General features: G+C 45.7%; 1 protein-coding gene and 1 pseudogene across 3 annotated transcripts in view; both read left to right on the top strand.

Annotated features, from left to right (window-relative positions):
• The first annotated feature begins 1,264 nt into the window (after positions 1–1,264).
• On the top strand, positions 1,265–2,914 carry LOC116600907 (annotated as a pseudogene).
• A 4,080-nt stretch (positions 2,915–6,994) lies between these two features.
• Positions 6,995–17,380, top strand: part of NRROS (negative regulator of reactive oxygen species) — a 28,730-nt gene continuing 18,344 nt past the window's right edge. The window contains exons 1-2 of one of the 3 annotated variants that reach the window (XM_032336739.1): positions 7,117–7,205; positions 13,778–13,893. Coding sequence is in view for 1 of the 3 variants with exons in the window: in XM_032336749.1 (XP_032192640.1) it covers positions 7,098–7,205 (108 nt within the window). In the remaining 2 variants the exon portion in view is untranslated. Of the gene's footprint in view, positions 7,206–13,777; positions 13,894–17,380 lie in introns of all 3 variants that reach the window. The other 2 variants (XM_032336749.1, XM_032336759.1) reach the window with 2 other exon arrangements.

A 17,380-nucleotide genomic window follows, 5' to 3' on the forward strand; every position in this document is an offset into this window, starting at 1 on the left:
AATAAATAAATCAAGGCGATGTCATATACCCCATAGGGAATATAGTTAATAATAATAATAACAACCCTGTATGTTGACAAAAGTTAGGCTTATCACAGATCACTTCTTAATGTATATAGATGTTGAATCATTAAGTTGTACCCCTAAAACAAAATACAATCTCATATGTGTTGTGTACCCATTATAATTCAATAAAAAAGAAAAAAAATTTGCTAGGTACGCACTAGGTGCTAGACTAGGTGTTACTGGGAATGCACACCATAATTCCTGGCAGGACCCCTGATCCCAGGGACCTGCAGAACCAGAACAAGAACTGGCAATGGGCAGCACTAGACAGAACCGTGATCAGAGTCCCGTAGAGACACAAAGAGATCCCATCATCTCTCCTATAGTCTCTCCTTGTAGGGACTTTATCGAACACACGGTCTTCCTTAATCTCTTCTTCAGACTTTGACCCCAGTCCCAATTCCATCTCTGAAGGACACAATTCAGATGCTGCCTCTTCCACAAAACTGCCTCTGAAGTCACCCACTAGTCGTAGGTGCTTCTCCCACGACCCTCCCAGCGCCTCATTCCTGTCTATGATTCCCCACAATTCTGCCCTGAACAGAAACATGCCTACTATGCGTGTCGCTCCCCCTCAACATCCCAGGGCTCACCACACCCTGGCACTGACAGGAGATTTATGCCAGATTCTTGTCATCTGTGTGCCACACAAAATCTTTGATCATATGTTGATACTGTCAGTGTTTCCCGAAAAGGAAGAGGCAATGTCCACACAGAGGCCAGTCACTGGAATGAGTGGCTGAGGGAGGCCATGGGCTCCTTCTCCTGGGAGAGTTTCATGAACTGTGTGAGTCCCCACTTGGTGGGCCCCAAGAAGCAAGAGGAGCTGACCCAATGATTTGAGACCCACTCGCTCCCTGATGGTTGGAGCAGAGGAGTATACAAGCCAAGAAGGACCTTCAGCCGGGACAGCCTCACTTGCCCTCAGTCTTTGCATTGACCCCTAAGCTCTTCCAGGACTGGCATCATGAGGGGTTGAGTGGTTCCAATGTGGGCGGTGGCCTCTCCTCTTTCCGTTTTCGACTTTTGGTTCTTAAAAACTACATTCCAAATGAGGGAAATGAAACTACTGAAGACTGTCCCCCAGGAGCCAGCTGACGTGGGGCAAGAGAACAATTCCCAGTTAAGGCCCCAAAGGAAATCCCCTCCCTGTCATGTGCTGAGGCCGGGAGAAGCGGGGGGGGGGCGGGGGGGGGAGGCACTAGCTCACTGCTTGGCCAGGCCCAGCCATCAACCAGATGGTAGGGCTGCCGGTCAGTGGCCGGCGCGGAGAGCCCAAGGCAGGGTGGAAAACACCACAGGTGGAGATCTTGCTGGGGAGGCTTCTCAGAAGAGGGGAGCCCAAGCAATGACTTGGGGATGGGGAGGACTGGGGTAGGCGGAGGAGATACCATTGTAAGGAAGGGAGGTCTTATTGTACAACCCTACTGTACGGGGAGTACAGAGTGGGGAACGTTCTCTCCTCTGGCCATCCGAGATGCCACCAAGGAAAGAAGGCTAAGAGGAAGAACGTGGCCCTAGTCCCTGCTATGGGAACAAGCAGGAGGACAAGAAGATGGTCAATCCCCTGTCTGAGAAAAGGCCCAAGAATTCTGGCATCAGACAGGATATCCAGCCCAAAAGGGACCCCACCATCTTTGTCAAGTGGGCCCGCTACATCTGGCTGCAGTGACAAAGGCTCATTCTCCATAAATGTCTAAAAGAGCCTCCTGTGATTAACCAGTTCACCCAGGACCTGGACTGCCAAACAGCTGCTCAACTGCCCAAGCTGGCCCCCAGATACAGACCAGAGACAGAGCAAGAGAAGAAGCCAAGACCGTTGGCCTGGGCTGAAAAGAAAGTTGTCAGCAAAGCAGATGTCTCGACTGAGATGCCTCTTGTCCTTCAAGCTAGGGTTAATACTGTCACCACCTTGTGGAAAACAAGCAGGCTCAGCCGGTAGTGATTGCACATGATGTGGATCCCACTGAACTTGTTGTCTTCATGCCTGCCCTGTGTTGTAAGAAGGTGGTCCCCTACCACATTACCAAGCGGAAGGCTAGCCTGGGTGTCTGGTTCATGGGAAGACCTGCACTACTGTTGCCTTCACACAGGTTAATTCGCAAGACAGAGGAGCTCTGTCCAAGCTGGTGGAAGCCATCATGACCAATTACAATGACAGATATGATGAGACCCACCATCACTGGAGAGGCAACATCCTGGGTCCAGAATGGGTGGCTCACATTGCCAAGTTGGAAGAGACAAAGGCTAGAGACTCGGTCACCAAACTAGGCTGAGAGGATGCTTTGAATCTTCCATATGTAAAAGTAATAAAAGTTCTCTTTCAAAAAAAAAAAAAAGACTGGATGAAACCCACTTGTAGACACATGTTGAAGTATGGCAGGTAATAATGAAGAGAGGCTACAGGCAAGATTAGACTACACGAGGCATCTGGACTTTCTCCTCCAGTTGAGAAGCGTCCAGCTCCTCGCTTTCACCTCAGCTCTCCTCAGTAATGCTGGTGTCCTGCTGGACACTAAACTTGGCTTTGTTATACAGTTGAACAGGAGATGGGTATGGAATCCACAACGCTTGGAGCAGGGTCAAAGAAAAAGGCACATAGTCCCCCAAACTCTCACCATCCCAAGGAGGGATGTGCCTGGCAAGGGCTGGGCTGGATGTGCCATCAGTTGTGCTCCAGAGGAAGTAGTCCGATCCCCTCTGCGTTAAGCGGCCTGCAGGGGAGAGGGTCTGATCCTGAGTTCTGCAGTCAGGGTACAGTCTTGCTGGCATGGGAAAGTGTTGTTCTCAGCTGTAGAGCTGCATCGGTTTCAGCTGGAAGTCTCAGGTCCTTTCAGCTTGGTCCAGATGAGAGAGGGAGAGCTGCCGGGGCTATTTGCCAACAAACTGGCTTGTCTCCGCAAATCCGTCAAGACCGCTGGTTTTCTAAGGATTTTTTTGAGGGGTAACTGCTGCCTTCCTCAAAATAAATTCTGTGAAGAACCTTAATATATAAAACATTTAGCTAGGTGGGTTGAGTCTCTGTCTTTGGCTCGGGTCACCACCTCAGGGTCCTGGGATCCATGTCTGCCTCAGGCTTTCTGCTCAGCAGGGAGCCTGCCTCCCCTTCTCTCTGCCTGCCTCACTGCTTACTTGTGATCTCTGCCTGTCAAATAAATAAATAAAATTAAAAAAAAAATTTACAAGCGGAATTGCTTGGGATAAATAGGAGATAGTGTGCTTAGAGTCCCACCAGGCAGACTGGAGGGACCTCTGGGGACCCCTAAAGCTGTTGAACTTGATTTTAAAGGTAAGAAAGGCAATGGCAAGCCATGAAAGGGCTTTAAAGCGGGGGTGAGACTATCCAATATACATTTTAGAAGGATGCCCGTGGCTGCTGGGCAGAACTGGCATTGGAGACAGCCCTGTTTAAGGCGGCTGCTGAAATAGTCCAGATGCGCCATGATGAATCTAGATCCAGGGCAGTAGCAGAAAGGACGAAGGGTAGGTTTGGATTCAAGAAACATTTCTGAGTTTGGGTGCCTGGGTGGCTGAGTCCGTTAAGTGTCCAGGCTCTTGATTTCAGCTCAGGGTGTGATCTCGGGGGCTTGGGATCAAGCCCCAGGTCAGGCTCCACACTCAGTGAGAGGTCTGCTAGAAATTTCTCTCCCTCTCCCTCTGCCCCCTACCCCCTCTCTAAACTAAATAAATAATTTTTTTTTTTTAAGAAAAGAAACATTTCTGAGTTAGAATCAGCAGGAATGGGTGACCCCTTGGATGTGAGTGGTGAAGCTGTCAGGGGCTGGGCTGCCTGGATGCAGGCATGCCATTAACAATGGTGGCCAAACAAGGAGAGAAACAGGCTAGGACAGATGATAAGAATTCAGTTAAGGACACATTGTGTTGCAGCCATTCTGGGAGGAGTAATTGACCAGCAGACAGTTAAAAATATAAGTCTGGATCTTCTTGGGAAGAGCTTGGGAGAGAATGTTGGAGCTAGAGATTATAATCCAGGAGTTATCAGCATATATGTAGACACAAAGGTGATTACATCCAGGTGACTAGAAAATGCATACCACGTGAAGAAAAAGGCCTGGGAGAGAGCCTTTGTTCTCTTTCATTTGACTTTAGTTTCTTCATTAATGTCATCATTATTACCATTATGGGGAGCAAAGACAACTTGTTGGGTGTTTGGAGCAGGAAGGACTTGCTCTTGTTTGTTGTTGTTGGTTAATTTTTTTTTTGAGGATTTTATTTATTTGTTTGAGAGAGAGAGTGAGCAAGTGCACAAGTGGGATGAGGGGCAGAGGGAGAAGCAGGCTCCTGGCTGAGCAGAGCCTGATGCAGGGCTTGATACCAGGATCCTGGGATCATGACCTGAGCCGAAGGCAGATGCTTGACTGCCTGAGACACCCAGGCGCCCTCTTGTTTTCTTAAATGGACATTCCAAGGATAATAATGCCACACAGAATCACAAATCAACAGGCTATAAGAGATACGAGCCAACCCTCCCGGACACTTCAAACCTTTTGCTCTATAGGAAAGAACAGAACTGGAGATCCGTTCTCTGACTCTCCTAGTGTGGTTGCCTGCATTTCTCACTTGGGATGCCACAGACACTGTAAATATCTTGTCTTCTCCACTAGATTCAAGCTCCTTGAGAACAGGAGCTATGAATAAGGCAAATAAAGCTGTTAGCATAGTGCCTGGCATCCCTAAAAGGAGATTATTAATAAAGATTACCTGAGCGAATGGCTCTTCCAAAGGTGGACTCTCTCCTGATTGGAAAAATGCATGTCCTCCCCATTTCCCAAGTCTGCTCCTGCTTTACCCTTGGATGTAAACTTGAAGAAAATTTTCTAGGTCAACAGAGCTCATAGGCAGTGGTTCGCCACTCCCCAAAATCTCTAAGACAAGAAATTCAAAATGGATTAAAGACCTAAATATGAGACCTGAGACCATAAAAATCCTAGAATGGAGCACAGGCCGTAATTTCTCTGACAGCGGCCTTAGCAACATTTTTCTAGATAGGTCCCATGATGCAAGGGAAACAAAAGTAAAATGAACTATTTGGATAACGACAAAACAAAAGCCTTCTACACAGAACAGAAACAACAAAACTAAAAGACAACCTAGTGAATTGGAGAAGATAGTTGCAAATGACATTTTTGATAAAAGGTTAGTATTCAAAATATATAAATAACTTGGGTGCCTGGGTGGCTCAGTCTGTTAAGCATCTGACTTCGGCTCAGGTCACAACCCCAGGGGCCTCGGATAGAGTCCTGCATTGGGCTACCTGTTGCACAGGGAGCCTGCTTCTCCCTCTCCTTCTGCCTGCCTCTCTGCCTACTTGTGGTCTCTTTCTGTCAAATAAATAAATAAAATCTTTTAAAAGAAGAGTTGTTATATATATACACATATATATAATATGTATAATATAATATATAACGTGTGTGTGTGTGTGTATATAACTTATTCAACTCAACACCAAAAAACCAGAAATAATCCAATTAAAAATAGGCAGAAGACATGAACATATATTTCTTCAAAGAAGATATACACCAGGCACCAGGGTGGCTTAGTGGGGTGAAGGCTCTGCCTTTGGCTCAGGTCATGATCCCAGGGTCCTGGGATTGAGCACCGCATCAGGCTCTCTGCTTGGCAGGGAGCCTGCTTCCCTTCCTCTCTCTCCACCTGCCTCTCTGCGATCTCTGTCTGTCAAATAAATAAATAAAATTTTCAAAAAAAAAAAAAGAAGAAGAAGAAGAAGAAAAAGAAGAAAACATACAGATGGGAGCACCTGGGTGACTCAGTAGATTAAGCATCTGACTCGGTTTCGGCTCAGGTCATGATCTCAGGGTCATGAGATAGAGCCCTATGTCAGGCTCCATGCTCAGCACAGAGTCTGCTAGAGATTTTTCCCTCTCCCTCTGCCCTTCCCCTGCTTGTGTTCTCTAAATAAATAAACAAACTAATAAAATCTTTAAAAAGACATACAAATGTTCAATAGACACATCATCATTTTCATCAGGGAAACGCAAATCAAAACTATAATGAGATATCACCTCACACCTGTCAGAACGGCTAAAATCAAAAACAAGAAAAAACAAGTGCTGGTGAGGATGTGGAGACAAAGGAACTCTCATGGACTGTTGGTGGGAATGCAAACTGGTGTAGCCACCGTGGGAAACAGTATGGCGGGTCCTCAAAAGCTAAAAAAAAATAGAACTACCCTATGATTCAGTAATCATACTACAAAGAATACAAAAACACTAATTCAAAGTGATACATGCATCTCTACGTTTATAGCAGCATTATTAGTTAAGATATGGAAGCAGCCCAAGTGTCCATTGATTCAGTGACTGATGAATGGATAAAGAAGATGTGAATATATATACATATATATGTATATATATGAATGTATGTACATATATATATATATATATGCAATGCTCTATGGGTTGCAACAGAATATTACTCAGCCATAAAGAGAATGAAACCTTGGTATTCACAACCACATGGATTGAGCTAGAGTATAATGCTTAAGCAAGTCTGCGGAGAAAGACAAATACCCTATATCATTTCATTCATATGTGTAATTTAAGAAACAAAACAAATGAACAAAGGGAAAAAAGAGAGAAGCAAACCAGAAAACCGACTCTTAACTGTAGAGAACGAACAAGTGGTTACGAGAAGGCAAGTGGGTGTGGGAATGGGTCAAACAGGCGATGGGAATTAAGGAGTGCACGTGTTGTGATGAACAGCAGGTGATTGAAATAAAACTTAAAAAAAGAAAATCTCTAAGGCAAGAAAGCCTGGGAGCCTTGGTTAGGACTGCTGCGAGACCCTAAGTCACCAGCCTCCTGGCTCACCTGCAGGCGCCCCGGGGCCCTGCGTCCCTCCGGCCGCCCCCCTCCCCCCCAACCCCCCTGCCACCGCCCGCAGTTCCCTCTAAGATGCCTGCTCTCCGCGAGTGCTGAGTCGCTGAGCGGCTCGCTCTCCATGTGACTACAGTTTCCGTCCGTTCCTTCCGCAAGTGCTAAAATAATCCGATGCCCCAGGGAGAGGAGGCAGCCCAGCCCCGCGCTCGGCTGCTCTCGAGGAGGCCGGAGCCCCGGGAGAGGATGCGCCCCGCGGAGCCGCCTGGGCCTGCGGGAGCCGTGAGTATTTCCTGCGGGGCGGTCGTGCTGGGTGGGCGAGCTCCGGCGCCGCCGGCTGATGGGAGGTCGTGTCCGGGGCCCACAGCCTGGGACGGACGGGGAAGTTGTGGCTTGCTGCCTACGAACGCCACCGCTTTGCTGCTCAGTTTGGGGGCCACCGCGCCGGGGAGGTGGAAAACCTCCCACTGGGAGCACTTGAGCTGACAGAGGTGGTGTGCTGTAGTGAAAACAGTGGAGCCTTCAGATTCCTCTTCTGAGGGTTTGCGTCCTGGCGCTCCGGGGAGAATTTCTGAGTCTCAATTTCTTCATCTGTGAAATGGGAACAATGATGCTCCCTCCCTGGGCTGAGTAACTGGAGGTAATGAGACTATCTGTGAATACTGAGCCTGCTGAGTGCTTGGATCTCCCTTCCTCCCCCATAACGTGGTTTGAGAATCACCATTTCATAGATGAAGGCACTGAGACACCTACTTAACGGCTGTCTTAGCGGGTAGGTGTGTTCAAGGCTTTGGGGATAGAACTTGAGCAAGACAGGCAGCGCCCCTTCCCCCAAGTGTTTGTCCTTGAGAAGTTCTGTAGGGTTCTCTTACTTTGCCTCTTAGCTTGTTAAGTATCAGAGAGAAACTAAACCTCAGGCCTCCGACCCCTTGTCCAGTACTCTTCCCAGCCCTGGTGGCCTCTCCATGTGGACCAGATTGTAGAGGGTTCAGCTGTATTCCCACGCCCTTAAGGGCTGACTTAAGTGAGGGGCCACTGACCAGGCTTCTCCGGAATGGCCTCAGAATGGGCTGCTGGCTCACTTTGCCTCAGAGAGAAGGTGGCCACGTGTCCAACCGTGCCTGGGACTACAGGAGGCTGAGCAGGTTCCTAAGAATGGAGTGCCTAGATAGGCCTGGTCGTGAGTGGTGCACTTCCAGGGGAATAGAGGAGACTCCACTGGATGTTTCTTCGCTTATGGGTACAACCTGTAGCTGGATGGTAGAAACACTCCTTAGGACCTGCCTTGTGAGATTGCACGTGCCCCCTTCACCTACCCACTGCGCCGCAAAAACTGCTTCTGTGGATGCCGATGGTTTGCTGGGTTTCACAGTCCCGAGACTTATTTCTTCTCCTCACACATCTATAGGTTTGTATGTGGTATGTCTGAGAGTTCCTAGAGGTGATTTTAGGGAATCGTGGGCCAAGAAAAAAAAAAGTGGGACAAAACAAGACTTTGATTTTTGCCTTTAGATTAAAACAAAACAAAACAAAACAAAGCCAGTTTCACAAAGAAGTTGCTTTCATCTAGTGGGTCCCCTCATAGGATCTTCATGAAAACTCATATACACCTGATCCCACTTAGTGCTTACACCTGTTGTCCAAGAGCAGGAAGCTTCCAGAGTAGGGCCTGGAGTCTTTGGCCTGGGGCCTGTGTTGGGAATGCATTGACCTCTGTGTGTCCTTGGCTTCTTTCTTCATCACAGAAGAGCGATGCCAATACCAATTATGATCTTCGTTCTGGCTGCAGTTTGTAACGAGACTCTTGGATAGACAACTGGATGTACCTCACACTGTCCTCAGACCCACATTACAACCACATAAGTTAGAGGACAGTGGGCTTTCAACTATGGCTGAAAAACATAATCTTTCTCAGGGGAGACTGTATGTTTAGTGATGCTTACTGACAGGTCTGCATATTTGTGACAAATATTTTTGTCCTGGATAGAACTTCTTTATTATACACCTTTCCCACCCCTCAAACTATTCTTCTCAACATCACTGAACAAACATTACATGCTAGTGTGTGGGGGCTTCTGGGCTAGGCTAGGTGAGGCTCTCTGAATGCTCCCAGAGATGAAGACAGTGGTAAAGGACACTGGTATTTAGATCTTAACAAGCTTCACAAGCCACATTAGTTCTGGGGTCTTTTAGTTGCAAATGACAAAAACCCAACTCAGCCTGGCTTCAGGAAAAAAAAATATATATATATATATTGTTTTAAATAACTAAAAAGTCTGTGGAAAAGCTTCAGGCATGGCTGGAGCCAGGTGCTCAAACATGGCCAGCTTTGCTTTTTTTCTGTTATTAGGCAGGTCCTAAAGCTGGTGGCAAAGATACTCCCATTCCTCTATGAATTCAAAGAACTGCAGCTCCAAGCTTAGTTCCCACCAGTTTGGCATCTGGAGCAGGAACAGAAAGCCTCCTTCCCCGATAGTTTTAACAACAATCCTTCTGTTGATTCTCATGAGCTTGTCATCTGTGATGTACCCATTGTAAGCCAATCACTGTGGTTAAGAAAATAGAGGGCTCTGATGGGCCCAGCCTGGTGGTTAGGCCTCTCCTTGGAGCCAGGGATTGAGGTCAAATGCAAACAAATATGGACTTCTTAAGAAAGGAAGGTGGTTGGTGGCATGACAATTTAAATGTACCTAACACTACTGAACTTTATGCTTGAAAATGGGTAAGATGGTAAATTTTATGTTATGTGTATTTTACAATTAAAAAAAAAAAAAAAAAAAGAAGGGCACCTGAGTGGTTCAGTCAGTTAATCATCTGACTCTTGGTTTTGGCTTGTGTCATGCTCTCAGGGTGGTGAGATGGAACCCTGTGTTGGGCTCTGCTCCCTGCACAGAGTTGGTTTGGGACTCTCTTTCCCTCTCCCTCTGCCCCACCTCCTTGCTCACTTGCACGCGCTCTCTCTCTCAAATAATTTCTTTAAAGATTTTTATTTATTTGACAGAAAGAGATTGAGCATGAGCAAGGGGAAGGGCAAAGGGAGAGGGGGAAGGAGAAGCAGGCTCTCTGCTGAGCTGGGAGTCTGATGCGGGGCTCGAACCCAGGACCTTGGGATTGCGACCTGAGCAGAAGGCAGATGCTGAACTGACTGAGCCACCCGGGTGCCCTCAAATAAATAATTTTCTAAAAAATCAAAGAAAGAGAGAAAGAAAGGAAGAAAAAAGAAAGAAGAAAAGAAAGGAAGGGGTGATTTTCTCAAAGGGGAATTGAGGAGTTGTTACCAGAAGGCAAAATGATTGTGGGTAGGAAATATCAACTGATTTCCAGAGTGAATGGAATCAGGTGCTGAGACCAAACCACATGTGTCTTCTCACTTCAATGCATGAGTGATTTCAGACTGAACAAAGGGAATAAAGGAGGAAGTAGAACTGCGTCATGTTCTCAGCAGCAAGGTGGGCAAGAGGAGCAGGGCTGGTACCTGTGGTGGACTGAATGTGGCCACAAAGCGCTGTGAGGACACAGGGACACCCCACATCCATCCCAAACCCAAATATCGCTGTGGTCAGGGGCTAGCTGCGTGTCCCAAGAGACTCTCTGCTGTGCCTCCAGGAAAGAAAAGAATCAGGAGGGGATTTCTCCACAGAAGTTAGCATTTGAGCACTCTCTTTTTACCTTGACTCTTGTCAAGCAGAACCTCAATGTCTGAGGCAGCCCAGGACCCACAATGCCAGCAGGGGCTCATCTTGGGGTACACATCATGTTCTCCAGTAACCTCATGTCACTCCTTTTTAGATGTCAGGCTGGGTACTGGCTCCTCCTGGTCCTCCCTGTTGTTACTCCTCATCTGGTCCAGCTGCAGTCACTTGGGTCTCTCCTGCCTTTCTGATGTTTCCTTGGGGGTCCCACCCAACGCCAAGCCCGGGTTCTCCCCCTCAGATCATTCCATGGTTGGCCCCGGTTCACCTCCTTCAGGTTCATATACATTAATGGTTTCCCTATCACTTCCCAGACTGACACTGTGCGACCTCCTCATGGGACTCTCCTGATGGCTTTACTCTTATTCAAGGTTCTCGAGCCCTTTCTCCAAGACCTGAACTGAAGTTTCTGTTATATTTAGTAATAATGGCTTCTTATTTCCTTCTAACGGCCCAGATTTTTTCTAGACTTTCTAACTCCTTTTACAGAACTGTGAAGGCCCTCATATTTGTCACAAGTACACTCCAGGGCATTCATAGGTCACCTCATCCCCACAAAAGCCCCAGGTTCCCCATGAACACTGGAGGGTGCTATTCAGAACATCAAACACTGCAAGTGATGGGCACTGTCTAGTCAGAATGGACATTGTCGTTAAAAGCAGGGTCCTAGGGCGCCTGGGTGGCTCAGTTGTTAAGCGTCTGCCTTTGGCTCAGGTCATGATCCCAGGGTCCTGGGATCGAGCCTCACATTGGGCTCCCTGCTCAATGGATGGGATGCTTGCTTCTCCCTTTCCCACTCCCCCTGCTTGTGTGCCCTCTCTCAATGTGTGTGTCTCTCTCTGTCAAATAAATAAATAAAATCTAAAAAAAAAAGAATCAGTGTCCTAGGACCTCTGCTGGGGCAGAGGTTGCTAGATTGCTGGATTCTTGGTTGCTGGATCACTGTGGGGTCCTGGCATGTCCAGGAGAGGGGCCTGGCTCATAGGATATCTATTTACCAACAAGTACAAACCTGCTGAACGTTCACTCAATAAGCAGGTGCATTTCTAGTACCTTCTACCCGGGCCTGAACTCAGCCTCAGTTTTGGCTTTGCCGAGCAATTATCTTTGCCCTTTCTGAGCCTTGAATTTCCTATCTGTAAAATGGAGATAATGGATTTGAACCTAGATGTTTGCACACCAATGTTCACAACAGCACTGTTCACAATGGTCAAAAGATGGAAGCAACCCAAGTGTCCACTGATGGGTGAATGGACCAACACAGTGTGATCTGTACATACAATGGAACATTATTCAGCCATAAAAAGGAATGAAGTTCTGCTGGAGGACCTTGGAGGGTCCTTGGAAACATTAGACTAAACGAACTAAGCCAGGTACAGAAGGACACGATATATGACATGATATATGATTTATAACTCCCACTTACAGGAGGTACCTAGAATAGGTGAATGTTTAGGGAAAGAACAACAGCTAGGAGGAACTAAGGGGGCAGGGCGGGGGTGTTGAGCAGAGAGTTACTGTTTAGTGGGCAGAGGTTTGCTTTGGGATGCTGCGAAAGTTCTGGAGAAGGACAATGGTGAAATTGCATGGCAATGTGAATGTGTTTAATGCTACTGAGTTGTACACTCAAAAAGGGTTAAAATGGTAGATTCTATGCATATTTTACCCCAGTAAAAACTAGAGGTAATACTGCCTAGTTTGTCAAAATGTTGCAGAGAGCTAAGTGAGCTCAAATGTCTGTAAGAAACCTTTGCAACCTCAAGTGCTGGTATTGCCATTAGTATCCAATAGCAGTAAGTTACAATCCACTTGTTTTGGCTTTATCCAAGAATTGCTTAAAAAAAAACATTGTTATTTTGGGGAGGAAGGGTTTTTGTTTTTGTTTTTAAATCCCGTTATTCCCATTCTTCTGTGAATTCAAATAGATTTTAGAAAGGGTGGGGGGGACCAGCCTTAGAACAAATAGCCGCCTTGCCAGTACAATTTGAGGGATTTTGAAAAAGACAAAATGATCTCCCTTGCCATCCTGAAACTACACCATGAAAACTTTATTACCTTTCACCATTACCTATCTAAATACCCATTACAGAGCAACACATAAAAAAGGGTTTCAGTCGTTCACACTGCAGTGGCAGCTGCTTTCTTCCTAATTCTGGCTGAGGACACTAAGCAGTGATTATCAAATCTTATTTTTGGCTTTAACAAGACAAACTTCCCCCCAAATAGCCTTTGCAATCTCAATTAAATGGAGATTAAATTAATTAAACTGATCCAGAAGATTGAACAAGGAGTGACCTTATTTTTAGTTACACCACTTGATATGCTTCCTAAAGTATTTAAGGGGAAGTATGCTGGTGACTACAATCTAGTTCTAAATGCGTCAAAAACTAAGGTGGATTGGGGCGCCTGGGTGGCTCAGTGGGTTAAAGCCTCTGCCTTCGGCTCAGGTCATGATCTCAGGGTCCTGCGATCAAGCCCCGCATCGGGCTCTCTGCTCAGCGGGGAGCCTGCTTCCTCCTCTGTCTCTCTGCCTGCCTCTCTGCCTACTGACAGGTAGATCTCTGTCAAATAAATAAATAAAATCTTTAAAAAAAAAAAAAAACTAAGGTGGATTGAAGGCTGGATAGAGGGATTGGTAGATGGAGAGCTGTGTGACAAAAGCGAGTGTGGTAAAATGTTCAGAGTAGAAGCTAGGTGGTGGGTATACCAGCAACCCCCATCAAATTCTTTCAACTTTGCTGTATGTTTAAAATGTTCATAATAAAATATTGGGGAAAAGTTAAATTACTAACAATACCTAGTAACTGCTCATATTCCTTTTCATGAACATAAAATCAAATAATAAAAAATTTTTAAAAACTTCTGTAAGAGCTACAACTTTCTGTACCAAATTTTATTATATGGATCATTGCCCAACTGAACTCTTAGGATGTGATGAGAAGAAGACACATGCATTGGGCCACGTAGGATGAATAGGAGTTTGGCAGCTGGAGGAGACCAGAAAAAGGGCCTTTCCCACAGAGGAACCAGTGTGTGAAAATACATGATTTAGTCATGGATAGCAAATATCTGGGGGTGGCTGGGGCTTGCGTTATTGAGGTTGAGTTTTGCTGGATTCAGACGAGGTTTCAATTGCAGCTCTGAAATTCTCTGGCTCCACAGCCTACACCTTTGTGAGCCTCAATTTACCATGTATGAAATGGAGATAACATTCACCTGCTATAGGATTTTGTGAGGATCGTTATATGGAAAAACCCTGGAACGGCATCTATCCCAAGGTGAGCACTCGATCAACATTAGCTGTTGCAACTGAGAGCTGGGAGCTTGAATCCTACCCCACTGAGCTGGTCAGCCCTCCAGAATCTGTATTGTGTCATTCCTCAGTTGGGCTCTTTCTCAAGAGAGCCAAGGTAGAAGGGGTGGCGGTAACATTTCCACTCTGGGCCATAAGCCTTGATTCTCACCTATAACCCCTTTCCTGCCCATAATCTCCCACAGACTCTGGGTGGTCTCTCCATCCCTGAATGTCCCCAGGTGCATACTCCACTCAGGAGGGAGACAGTACTGCCACTCCTCCGTCTTGTTTATTTTAATACCCACTCCCCTTTGGCACAAAGGAAATCTGCCTTCCCTTTAATTCTGATGCTACCTTGTCTTACTGATGAAGTCCACACATTTCCTTACATTGACAACGTTTTCCACACACATTCTCTCATTCAGTCTTGACATGACCCTGTGAGATCAGCAAGGTGGTGGCCTCATTGTCACCCACGGCCCCACTGGAATGTGAGAGAGAACAAACCTGTGATATTGAAAGGAAATGATAGGTTTGAAACTGATGCATCTTTGGCTGGGTGCCTGTCCACAGAGATTATGTGGGGCTCTCATAAACAAGAGTGACAGCACGTTCCCACCGCCAGCCCAGTAAGAGCAAGGTGTTGTCACCCCACTGGAAGCACATTTGTTTGCTTTTTTTTTTTTTTTAAACCTGTGGCCGTGGAACAGGATGGAGTGAACTGACCTCTGTTCGTTCTAAAGGGCTGACCCTGAGCACACAGAGAAGCCACTGACCCCTTTGTAGCCCCAGGAGACAAAGTCCGGCAGGCTAGTGTTTAAGCAGCCTTCCACACACTGACTGCCCAGTGTTGTCACTAGGGAAGAGCCCAAGAGAGGAAAATTGGGGTGAGGACCAGACATCTGTATTTTGAACCATGCTTGGAAACCATGACACTGTGTCCCCTGTGGCACCTTGCCCATATCATGTCATCTCTCTGACCCGAGTGTTCTCACCTCCAAAATACTGGTGGGCAGTGCCTTCAGAAATGCTACAGTTCCGGGACGCCTGGGTGGCTCAGTGGGTTAAAGCCTCTGCCTTCGGCTCAGGTCATGATCCCAGGGTCCTGGGATCGAGTCCCACATCTGGCTCTCTGCTCAGTGGGGAGCCTGCTTCCTCCTCTTTCTGTCTGCCTCTCTGCCTCCTTGTGATTTCTGTCTGTCAAATAAATAAATAAATCTTTAAAAAAAAAAAAAAAGAAATGCTACAGTTCTGAAGGGTCGGTTACTAAATTTGAAGGAACAGGCATGTGCCAGGACAGTCATGTGCAACAGATGAGTCCTTTCTCACATAAATTCCTAGGGCCACACGTCCAAGGAGGATGCCAGCAAATTCAAATGGTTACAACTCCTTGCTTATCTGTGCAGGCCGAGTGTGGGACCCAAGTCCTAGAAGCAAATAGGAAAGGTATTTGCACAACCAGCTGCTTACAAAGCAGGGGGCTCCCACCCAGGGTGTGGTTAAGCACAGGCAAGTCGATAACCTTTAACCTGCTAAGGATGACACTATAAATATGAAAAAGACTATTTCTTGAACTTTCTTTGAAAACTTGCCTTATAACACAAACATTATGATTCCCATTTTCCTGGGGAGGAAATCGAGGCCAAGAAGTTGAATGATGTACTCAAGGTCAAGCCAGGCTTTGAACCTGTTCCCTCTGTCCCCTTAGCCTGTGCTGCTCCTTTGCCCTTAGTAGCCACCTTCCCAGAAGCCAGACTGAGAACATGCAGCCCCAAATCTAAATCCCCTGGACCCCAAAAAAGAAAAATGTCTATAAAACAATTTATTTTGGTTATTAGTCAATGATATATTTTTCTTCCATTGACTCCAAATATGATCATTTTAAGCATGCTCATAGTAATTTCAATTCTAAGTACCTATAAGAAATTCTGTACTTTAGTGATATTTATTAGCTTCTGATTATAACATCTATTTTAATTAATAATAGCTTGATTCCATTCTTCTAAAGCTTGTCTTTTTTTAAAAAAGATTTTATTTATTTGAGAGACTGTGTGTACACACAAGGTCGGGTGGTGGGAGAGGGAGAAGCAGGCTCCCCACTGAGCAGGGAGCCTGATGCTGATGCAGGGCTCCATCCCAGGACCCTGGGATCATGACCTCAGCCAGAGGCAGATGTGTAACTGACTGAGCCACCCAGGTGCCCCACAACTTGTCTTAATATAGTAATTAAAGTTAATCATTGGAAAATCAGAAAACACAAAGAAGCAAAAATACAGATATGGAAAAAGCAAATAACAGGTGCAGTTCTGCCCACTGCTGAGATTCAGATGTGTACCTTTTTCAACTATTTCCACTTTTTCAACTTTTTCAACTATTTTCCATACACATACATGAATGCACATTCCTTTAACAAACTGGAGATTACACTATACATTCTATTTTGCATCTTCCTTTTTTTCTTAATATTTTATTATGACCATTTTTCCATGTTGCTAAGTTTATTACCACTGAAGCATTTTTAATTGCAGCACAGTAGTCCCATCATATGAATGTATCATAACATATTTAACCAGTCCATTCATTGTTGGACTTGTAGATGGTTTCCACTTTTATTTTTTTATTTAAGATTTTATTTATTTACTTGACAGAGAGAGAGAGATCACAAGTAGGCAGAGAGGCAGGCAGAGGGCAGGGGGTGGGGGAAGCAGGCTCCCGTTGAGCAGAGAGCCGGACGCAGGGCTCGATCCCAGGACCCTGAGATCATGACCTGAGCCGAAGGCAGAAGCTTAACCCACTGAGCCACCAAGGCACCCCTCATTTCCACTTTTAAAGTTTATTATTACTAATATTGCACTAAGTATCTCCGTAAAAGTACTTTTACATACATTATAATTCCTTCGGATAATCCCCTAGGTGTGGAATTATTGAATCAAAAATAATCTACATTTTCAACACCTTCAATAAATTTTGTAAACTTGTCCTTTAGAAGTGTGCCCATTTTCTCTCCCATCTTCAGGGTCTAAGTTCTGGGGGCAAAGGGTCCTCAAAAGCCATTGTTTTAACAAGTTTAAGAGCCTGTGTTTTAACAAGTTCATTATTAAGAGAAAAAGCCAGAGAAGCACATTATGAAGTCAGAATTCACACATCAAAATTCTAAATGCCATGTTACTCCAATCCTCAGTATGTAGGTTTTATTTTTTTTAATTAAAAAAATTTTTAAATTTATGTATTTGAGAGAGAGAGCACAAGTAGGAAGGAGCAGCAGAAGGAGAGGGAGAAGTAGATTCCCCACTGACCAGGGAAGCCGGATCCAAGCTGAAGTTGATCCCAGGATCCTGGGATCATTACCTGAGCCAAAGGCAGAGGCTCAATGATTGAGCCACCCAGGCGCCCCTGCCAGTTCTTTTTAGACATATTGGCCATCTAAACATTGATTCTTTACATAATATAGGAATGTACTAATACAGCCA

Source organism: Mustela erminea, chromosome 1 (assembly GCF_009829155.1).
Source record: "Mustela erminea isolate mMusErm1 chromosome 1, mMusErm1.Pri, whole genome shotgun sequence".
Classification (NCBI taxonomy): Eukaryota; Metazoa; Chordata; class Mammalia; order Carnivora; family Mustelidae; genus Mustela; species Mustela erminea.